The following is a 10,869-nucleotide window of genomic DNA, read 5'->3' as shown; positions in this document are numbered from 1 at the left end:
CAGTCAAGCATATTTGTTATCTATACAATCTTACCAAAAATGTGAACCACCACCCATTTTCCTGAGTTACTAAAGATTGAGAGTTTAGTCAAGCAGTAGAAACAAATCCAAAGGTCAAAACAACAGCATTTATCTCTTTGAGGATAAATTCAGCTGACAGCAGCCTTCTCTTTAGAACTCTTAACTATAACCTTGAGGTTCAAGTAAAGCAAATAAGTAGCTATCAAACCAAATTTTGTGAAAAAAAGAAACCCCTTCAACATTAGCAAGTACAATTAAGACCTTGTCACATCCATCTTTTAGTGATTATACTTTATTTAGCACCTATTTAATACACTCCAATTAAGTCAGTTCCTTGGTTTTTGACCTTCAAAGAAATGAAAGACACTCATCTCGTGTAACTTAAAAGAGCTTTATTTAGTACATAATCTTCATACAATCCAGTACAACAAATTATAAAAGCTCTTTGTAAGATTTTACCCATACGATACTAAGTACAGAAAATCAATTGCCACAAGAAAGTAAGCCACTCTCTCATTCTAAAAGGTTTTTTCCATGAACAGACAAGCACTCTCTTCTATGCCAAAAGGTTGTCATATATAAAGCATTTCGGAGCATACTGGCCAAGATACATGATCTGAGAACATTTTGTCTTTCTATTAATTCCAACGTTTAAATGAAAATTTAAAAATGGACTATTTCTAGTTAATTCAGGTAAGTTTTGGCCAAAGATGAGCTAAAATTGTTACAAGGTTCATGTGGAATCAGAATAAACCTTTTTAGTTAATTGTAAAGATGCAGACCAGATGAAATATCTACATATGTCCTTGCCAACACCAGCACCAACCCAACACATATACACACACACACACACACACACACACTTATTTAGTTGATCTCACAAAGGTCAAGAAAATCACCTTTAAGTGGACAACAAATGGCCTAGATAACACCTAATTATGCTCCTGGCTAATATATCTGAAATGAATTCCTATTTTTTAAGTCTGTAATAAAGTGACTGGAACCTTTCAACCCTAGAAGAAGTAGATTAGCCACTGGGATCAGTATCTGTAGTTGGTCATTTAATGAAGTTAAAGTTGGTTAAAGTAGGCAATCATAACTTCAAATGTATAATTGTACATTCATTTGCTCATCTTTTGATGTAAAGCCGAGGCCTTTCCTTTGCATAAGGGTCCAATGATTACAGTTTTATTTTTGCATAAATCATACCAATAATATGATTTGGGTACTTTTTAATACCTTCTGATCAGTCTAGATTTTTTTTAAGGTGAAATGAGTACTAAAATAAATCTGTGAAGCAATCTAAGCTCAGAAATTTTCTTGAATTTTAAGTTCTCCCAATATTTTATAATTTTCCCAACCACAATTAATTTAAAAGTAATTTTTATTAGCAGCAACCTTTATCAAATCTTACCAAAGCATTCAAGCTAATTTTTGCAGAAATAACCCTTTCATTTTAGAGCAAAATTTCCTGGGTTTATGTTGAATCGTGTATTTACAGCGGGAAGTAGAGCATGCAGACAAGGTTGGCGCAGGCAGAGAACTCAAAGGAGAGAGCAGAGGCGTGAGAATGCCAGGGAGCAGCCCCCAGTGGCGCTGGGCCAAAGTCAGCTTACAAGAGGGATGGACACTGTGAAGGGACCCGGTGAGTCACGTAAGTAAAGGTTAATTAAGAGCACTTACTGTACTTAGAGGTTCTTTTGAATGCTAACTCTGAAGCAAAATCAAGTGGTCTTTCTACCCATAAAATACAGCCGTAATTTGAGGATATTACCAAACATTAGCACAGCCACTGAGATCGTGTGGCAGGGAGCTTAGAGAGCCAGGGTCAGCCGCTTTTCCTCTCTTTCCTCCCGTGTACTCCAATGAGAAGGTCATAAAAGAGAATACTGAGGAGCACTAAAAATATTTAACATGATTCATTAAGAGATTTGGTCATCAGGAAATAAAAATGTCAACTATACATGGTCACAGTGTTTTGGAAAGAGTGTATGTATGGATTCTGTCTTGCAAGATTTTTTGGCACTTTGTATTTTTCACTAAAGACTGAACACTAAGTGTTTTGGCAACAAGTGGCACCTAAACTGTGAAAAAAGGATTACTGTATGCGAACAATGTGGTGATGATAAGCATAAAAATTTAAGTACATGTTTCTTGTATACTGAAACTCCAAATACCCAAATGCATAGATTAATAATACAGGAATATTTAAAATAAACTGAAATATTTCTGAGAAGGTAATAGAGGGTTTTAAAAACGTAACTAGATAGTCTAACACGTTGTACCTTACATGTGCTTGGTTTCAATTAGAGTAAGGCACTCACTGAAGGATGGACTGACCCATGCTGTCAGCTGCAATAGGCATGCATCATTACTGGCTTAATTAAAGTTTTAGTACTGATTAAAATGTTTTATTACTGTATTATCCTAAACTGCAGTGGTCTCCAACCTTATTAAGGGATACAAGAAAGATATAATTCAGGAGTTTCAGTTGCATAATTTAACAACCCAGCTACTGTCAATTTTTTATTTAAATAAGTTTTGATAAAAGCCAAGTATCCTTCCTTGAACCCGACATGATAGTGTAAAATTTCTTTTTGAATACTGCTTAATAAGTAGTAGCTGAATAGAAAATCATTTGAACATGTGATATATCCATCTTCATGTCTACGGTGATTTACTTCAACACAATTGTAAGGAGAAATATTTAAATCATTTCCAACTGGCATGAGAGGTGAAAGTTAATTTCATTAGCCATCTTGATTTAATTAAATACACAGTATGCTTTTATCAGTAACTTTTACATGTCCCTATCATTAGAAATTAATTACAAAAGCAATTATCAAAAATTTTTTGAGCAGGTACAAGGTACACATAATCCTCTTCGTTGTTTACAAATAAGCATGACTTAGAGGCACTTGGTTACCTTTGAGTAAGAAAAAGAACAACCTATTAAGGGCCCTCACAGTAAGATTGGAGACCACAAATCAAACTTGGTATGAAAATGCTCTCTGCCAAAAATATCATAGTAGTGAGTTAGTTAAGATACAACATTTTAAAAATAGTAAGACTTTGCAAGGTTCTAGGCTGTAAAAAATACAAAGGCTAAAAACAAAGAGTTTACAAAATTTTGCAAACCCAGTAAATTTGAATGAGTAAGAAATGAAGAAGAATTTTCTTACTTGCAGGATAGATTAAATAGTATCAACAGGTTTTAAAATAGTAACACTATACAGTAACAAATTCTACTCAGCTACATAACATTTCTGCTGCCTTAAGGACTTACAATACGGAACTTGTAACACTTTTCTGTGTCCAGCATTAAAACATTCATGCACATGCGCGTGTACACACATACACACACTGACACGTACTCCTGAAGTGCTACACATTACATTTCAGATGGAGCACAACAAAAAATTTTAGATACATATGAAGACCTAACATGATTTTTAAAAAAATATTAAAAGCATGACAAATGAAAAACATTATAAAATTTTTAGGTGAAACAGGACAATAGAGAGCTTTTTAAAAAGCCACCAGTTGGTCTTCACTAGTGAAAAAATATTAAATAATTTAATTATGTATCCCCTCAATTCGATTCAACTATAGCTGTTGTAAGTCAATTAAAAATTAGAAGTATTTCAAATCTTGAAACAGGCTCTAGATTTCCAACATGATATGCAGCTGTTCAGGCTACCTATGGAACACTTAACTGTTCTCCCCAACAACAAAATTCTAGATCACTTTTAGAAAGTTGAAAACATTTAGGCTAAAGAACATTGATGAAACAAGACAGAGACTGAAGCATGTATAAGATACTTTCAAAGATGGTAACGCTTGTGTAAACATTTGTAGACTTAATCATATCACAGCTTTAAGGTACCGGTTACCTAATTACATTTGAAACGTTATCTATTGAGTTTCATTATGATGGAGTTTCACATATCAAAAATAGAGATTAAATAGAAAGCTCTGTTACTTGTTTCTGGATAACTTGTAAACGTGGAATGTTTTGTTCTGAAACACTCTAGTGAAGTATGCTGTGTAGGGGGGCAGGTTTCTTTTTATCTCTTCGCAAAAGCGAGGGTGGCCTGCAAGTTTCAAATCTGGATCATTCTCTCCTGGGCCATCCATCATCTAAAGCCAAAACAAAACCAATACAACTTGGAAAAAAATCGTATTTACAAAAGACAAACAGAAGTAGGAATAGGGATTGGGTTTCTTTAAGAATGACATGCTAGTGAACTTAAACTGAACGAATGTCAATGGCTGCTTGGAGATCATCTGGTCCATTCCTTTCCCCTTTGGAAGTGTGACCCTAGGCTGAAGAGCAGAGTTCGGTGTCAAACAATGTTCACCTTTAATGGCAAAGCTAGAAGCAGAACTTGGATCTCCTTGTCCTGAGGAACATACTACACCATTCCCTCTCGAAAAATGAAATACACAGAAGAATTACTATGACCAGAGAAAGTTCTGCAACTCATTAGATGGCCTAGTTAGAAAAAGTTACACACAAAGCAAAATTTAAATGCATGTATTTGGTCTGTACCTCCTCTGAATTCAAGATAGTTATGGACAGTTATTTTCCTTGAGCAAAAATCAGATCTCATATTCTTTTTTTGCCTCAGCTTTATTGAAGCATAATTGACATATAAAATTGTATATATTTAAGGTATACAATCTGATATTTGATATACATATACATGGTGAAATGATTACTACAATCAAGTTAATCAATACATTCATGTTGGTCAAAGGGTATAAACTTGCCGTTATGAAATGAGTAAGTCTCTGGTGACCTAATGTACAGCATGGTGACTAGGGTTAATAATACTGTACTCTGCACTTGAAATTTGCTAAGACAGTAGGTCTTAAGTGTTCTCAATCTCAAATTCTGTACAGTCAAGGTTTTATTTATTTATTTTTTTCAGATGTAGGCTAGGTTTATCACTTTTTTCCCCCACTCATTTTAGAAATATCAGCTTTTATACCAATAATTACAGCACACACCACCTCTAAAGGATGAAAATCTTCTGTTTTCTCTATCTGAGACCTGGCATAGCTCCGAAAACATTTTCCTCAGAAGGAAGAAAAGAGAAGTAGCTTGTTTTCGTGCTCAGGAGTGTAAGCTTGGCCACAGAAAGCCACCTTTGTGGAAGTGTGCCAGTGGACAAAAAGGGACACGCAACAAGAGAGCAGGGAGAGGAGTGAGATTCTACCACACAGGCTGGGAGGTGGGTGGTGGGTTGGTGCACCGCCGTCATGGCCACTCGTATAAGCCAAAATGACGCTTTGGAGCAGCGGTTTAAAAGGTTGAGGTTTTCTTTTTCACTTTAGTAGCAAAACCTTAAAAAATAAATTCTATGCAGAGCCTCATGGCACAGACCAGCTGAAGACACAGTTGCTCTGTTTGGTGTGACACTGGGGACAAGAGCTCCCCTCCCATCTCTCCCGCCCCTCCAGCCCCCGGGGCAAGTCATTAACGTGCCAAGGTAGGGGTTCTGCAGAATGCAACGGAGGTGAATGCTTGATCCATTGTGCAATTCTACAAGGTATAAAGGTAGTTACACTCCTTAGGACTCACACTGGACCCTCTCCTCCCCAGGGGACGCCCCGCACGTGGCGGATGGCGCGCTTACGTGTCCGTTGGCGATGTCCAGCAGGTCCCGCAGCCGGCAGCCCCGGCGGTGCCTGCGCTCATAGCAGATGCTGTCTTCCAGGATCACGTAGTCGGTGCCAAAGGACCTTAGCAGGGCGTGCACTTCCTCTGGGGCCCTCTTTGCATATATCTGATAGACCTTCAAAACAAGATAAAAATGGAATAGGGCAAAATACCACTTAACTGCTGGGAAGCTCGTCAAGGACTATCTATTGCTGCAACCTCCCACAGGGGCTGAGCCTAATCGCAGACACCCAGCTCCCCCGCCTCTTCCTGTGCAGGTCGCTCAGTCACCTGTAGTCCTGGAGTGTGTGTGAGAAATTCCCAAAAAAAAAAAAAAAAAAGTTGTTGGGATGGGGGAGAGTGTGTCATGCTGAATACATTTGGATTTAGACGCCAAAAAGGTTTGGATTTAGGATGTACTGAGTTATGAATATATTCATCAGTAGATGCCAATTCTAAGAATGCTTCACCAAGGTAAATAATGCGATTAAGTAAATAAGACACAGTCTCTGCCTTTAAAAAGGGGACCTTTAGACTAAAAGGGTCCATTAGGGGTGGTGGTACAGTCTGGAGGCACAGATACTTGTAAGGAGACCCAGCTTCTGAGAGTGGCAGTTGGGGAACAGGACCCCCATAGGGTCCCTGGCCCCAGACAGGGGCAGCACCCTTGCTCTACTGCTGTCCTGCTGCACTCAGCTTGACCAGGAGACCCTACACTTTATCTCTCTCTCTCGTCCTTCCTGGAGGAAGAGCAACTTGCAGCGCCCAGTGGCAGTTCAACAGGAGGCACGCCTTCCCAGTCACCACCAGCTTCACACACCTTAAGTGAATACACGCAAATGGTGAGTGGCCTATATCCTGGGACTTAGCGCTGGGAAAGGTAGAATGGTGTGTGTGTGTGTGTCGGGGGAGGGGTAGTAAAGAGAGGTGCTGCTTCCTTTGTCGCCCACTGATTTCTAGTGATATGTCTCTGACTTAAGAGACTGGGCTCTGAGAGCCTAGGTCAGCAGGTCTGAACGGCTATGCTGAAATGGTGGGGGGTTATCTGCTTCTACGGCTAACACTGCAAGGTCATCCTGCCTGCAGTCCAGCACCAGCCTCAGACTAAGGCATTCCAAGGATCTGAAGGTCATGACTGAAGAAGGGCACTAGGACCTTCAAGATTATCAGTTTTTAGGGCATAAAACTCAGCACCTAGGCAGGGACTGGATCTTGGAGAGGACGGAACACAGGACTCCCCGTGCCTCTGACGTGTCTCTATCTGCATCTCTCTCGAGTCAAAGTGGCGGCCACCTCCTAGCTGAACTCTGGGGTCTGCTGATCCAGGTACCCTCCCCTCTTCCTCTAGCTAACTCAGGGCCATCTGGAACACTTGGGCTAGCTGAAAAATTCCCATTTTAGCAGGAAATCTATGTTAAGACGATTCTCTTAAAAATGGAGTATTTAGTAAAAATCATTTACTTTTAGGCTAGTTAAATCTCACCCCCCAAACAAGACTTTTCAACAAATTTTCAGCCACCAAGATTAAGAAGTGACTGATATAAAACATTAAAAAGTTTGAAACCACTGCTGGCGAGGACTAAGACAGGTACACTTCTGTAGCACTGACTGGAGTGTAAACTGGCATAATTCATACAGACTTGGTAATTCTACCTCGATTACAAATGCCCACACCCTGTGACCCAGCAACTTCACTTCTAAGAACCTCATGTGTAGACAGACACTTTGTGCCTGTGCAGAGCGATGCTTACACAGGCGTCTCATTTGGGAAATTGCTGTATAATTGCAGAAGACAGGGAAACAACCTAAACGGTCAAATAAAATTTGCCACATCCACGTGACAAAATATTATGCAGCTTTAAAAATGGCAAGGAAGCTGTGGATATGCTGATATGGAGTGATCTCCAAAATACATGAAGTGCCAAAAAAAGCAAGATGTAATTAGTTCTTTTGTAAAAAGGGGGGGAAAGAATATGAATTCGTGTATATCTCCACACACACACATTTGTATATACATAAAATTACCGGTACTGTTATTTGCCTCCTGGGAGGAGAACCAGTAGCTGGAAGACAGGGGTGGGATGGAGACTTTTCACTATGTTCTCTTTTGCATGCGCTGAGCTTTTTTAACTGTGTGGCTGTGTTGCCTGTTCTCTCTCTCTCTCTCACACACACACACACACACACACACACGAGAAACAGCCCATTAAAAAATGTGACCAGTATGCCTCTCCCCCTTTCCTTCTCTCTGCAGTTCAAAGCTCTGAGGACTCTGTCCTCTAACACTCTGCCCTGTACATCTCAAGGTGTCCTCCTCCTCAGTTTACTCTTCTACCCGAGAGGAACAGAAGGCCGAAACAGCATGCCTTTAACAGACGGGGCAGGCCAAGGTCTAGACTCTGGAGACGCAAGTCCTGACAGGCACTTCAGCTCTGCCTTCCCCTCATAACCCGCAGGCAGCAGGAGCCCCGGCTTTACCAGACACGGGCCAGCCCGCTGCTGCCCCACAAAGAGCTGGGAGAGGCGCTCACCGCTTTGGTTCGCTCTCTCAGGCTGCTGTCCTCGTAGTGCGGGTGGTTGGTTAAGGTCCTTCCCGTGCACAGCTTGACGCCGGCCAGTAACTGCATGCTTCCAGCAAACACAGCCTTCCTTGGAGTGTTAGAGCTAAAAGAAAAAGGTCATGAAGAACCTAGGGGCAAGACAGGAATAGAGACGCAGACCTACCAGAGAATGGACTTGAGGACGTGGGGAGGGGGAAGGGTAAGCTGGGACGAAGTGAGAGAGTGGCATGGACATATATACACTACCAAACGTAAAATAGCTAGCTAGTGGGAAGCAGCCGCATAGCACAGGGAGATCAGCTCGGTGCTTTGTGACCACCTAGAGGGGTGGGATAGGGAGGGTGGGAGGGAGGGAGATGCAAGAGGGAAGAGATATGGGGATATATGTATATGTATAACTGATTCACTTTGTTACAAAGCAGAAACTAACACACCATTGTAAAGCAATTATATTCCAATAAAGATGTTAAAAAAAAAAAAGATTTTAGAGTCTAAATTAACCTCACTGCTAAGGCTTCCACGAAGATAGTATCACACACTCAGGATCACCCAGCTATGTTAGGAAGGGCTATGAGTCGGGAAAAACACAGGAGGCTGCTGGAGATTCTGATTTACACTCAAACTGTTTTATGAAATTTTTCCTATTTGTTTTTGACAATGATTGGGAAGCTTCTAATTTACTGTTTTGATGGGTTTACTCTTATAATGAATTGTCTTAGGATGTGGGTATCTCCTGAGTCTTCTAGGCTAAAACCCACAACCCTCTCCTGCTCTTGTTGCAAAGACGCAGATTCTAACACGAGGCCTTAGAAGACTGCCAGGGCTTTTTGTATTAAACTTAACTAAAAGGGCTGCCTAGAGTAAAACAAATTATAAAGCCAGAAACTGCAGTTGCCATGAGTCAATTCCAAGGGTTTTTGGTTAAAACAAGAAAAAAAGATCACAGACATTACTATAAATTACTTTTTAGAAAAAAAGAATTAGTAAAAACAGGAGAACACGGAAAGAAGATTCTGAACTAGCAGATATCTTATTATCTTATCATACTCAGTATGAAGATGTACAATATTTCTGATGTGGAAGCAGAAGTATTTTATGTATTCCTTTCCTTTAGTCCTGATTACGAAAGACTACATGTATCTTAAGGAACACAGGGTATTCTGATATTAAATTAAGATTTCACTTTCCAATTATCACCAAGCTGTGATTCTCTGCCTCCCCATGGGATGCAAGGGACAGTGATGGAGGGCCAAGGAAAGACTTCCTGATTTCTGTGAAAGCATTTTTCCTTTTCCCCCGGAAAAAAAGAATCTTAGTAGTTCATTTAATTCCCTTCCATTTTTTTAAAAACCTGGGAGCCACCTGCAAATCAACAAGGTGTCATTTTATTGTGAAGAACATAACGGCTGTTCCATGGACTCTCCTCAATGCAGAATTTCTGATACAGGCCCAGTAGGACTACTGCAAGATATATTCACCCTTCTTGTTTTAAGAACAAGGAGTGTATGGCTGATAGGGTGAGTTAAAATGATGGACATAGTTTTTTTGAGAAGGAGTCTAATTGAAATCATTAAAGCTCAACATACTTTGCAGAAAAAGCCACAGCAGGCCGTTCTCCTCAATGTATCTGGACATCAGGGCATGAAACTTGCTCTAGTGTTCAAGTTTCTAAGAGAAGCCTCATCATATTCACATATTCCATGAGGATGTTCTACTTACTCCATTTTAATGCTAAGACTACAGCACGAATGCCACCCAACAAAGGCCTCTGGATGTCTACAAGCAAGGCATCCTACAGCTCAAGCTGAAACAGTTACAAGTAATTTACTTTTGGAAAATGCAAGATCTTCTAACAGTGACACTCTTGTTCACTCGAATTCCAATAAGCTTTCTTAACTGATAAAAAAGTGGATAGAATTACAAGGAGCACACAGGGAATGACACAATCTGCACCCTCCCTTATTCCTGTCAGACCCCAGAATGGATTACAAGAGAAAAACTTTTATGTGAACTTGGCTGTGCTTCATGGGATGTCATCATTCTGACAACCAGACCCAGGAACACAGGCATAAACAGATGTCTGCTCTGTCCCCCTGAACCAGCAATTTATAAGGAGTTCTTGACATGTGTCCCATGTGGTCAGGGAAATAGGAGGGTTTAAATGAAAAGAGGTGCACTGAGTTCCTTAGTGAAAGGTTTATATAAAAATTCCATTTTATTCAATGAATACTTACTAAACGCTTAGTCTGTGCCATATAGACCATGCTGCCCTCATTTATAGTGTACCATAATTGCTAAAGACAATAAATATGGACAAATAAAATTAAAGAAAATGTCACCATTTTCCCAAACCAGTCTTCTTTCCTTCTGCATACTCTTAACTGGCACAAACCATTCTACTGCAATAAATTATACAATTAATGCCACAAAGTGGCTGCCTTTGGGTCCTCTGAACCAAAGAGATTTAGAATGCAGGGAGAAGATGAGTCTGGTCTCCATGTCTGGCAAAACATGAGGTAGAGGTGAGAGCTAACAGAGAGAGAACCATCCTGGTCTGTACAGTCTTACTGCCTAAGAGTGCCAAACCTGTCTCTCTTCACAAACGACAAATCCAGCAGCTGA

General features: G+C 40.2%; 1 protein-coding gene across 2 annotated transcripts in view; it reads right to left on the bottom strand.

Moving 5' to 3' along the window:
* Positions 1–439: 439 nt before the first annotated feature.
* The window catches only part of DPY19L3 (dpy-19 like C-mannosyltransferase 3), a 69,758-nt gene continuing 59,328 nt past the window's right edge, over positions 440–10,869 (bottom strand). For both annotated transcript variants that reach the window (XM_068528727.1, XM_068528728.1), the window contains 3 exons: positions 8,218–8,350; positions 5,664–5,822; positions 440–4,161 (listed from right to left, as the gene is read on the bottom strand). In XM_068528727.1, coding sequence (XP_068384828.1) covers positions 4,000–4,161; positions 5,664–5,822; positions 8,218–8,350 — 454 coding nt within the window. In that variant the 3' untranslated portion in view covers positions 440–3,999. The remainder of the gene's footprint in view (positions 4,162–5,663; positions 5,823–8,217; positions 8,351–10,869) is intronic.

Source organism: Eschrichtius robustus, chromosome 19, assembly GCF_028021215.1.
Source record: "Eschrichtius robustus isolate mEscRob2 chromosome 19, mEscRob2.pri, whole genome shotgun sequence".
Taxonomy (NCBI): domain Eukaryota; kingdom Metazoa; phylum Chordata; class Mammalia; order Artiodactyla; family Eschrichtiidae; genus Eschrichtius; species Eschrichtius robustus.
This window is presented reverse-complemented; position numbering and strand designations above follow the sequence as displayed.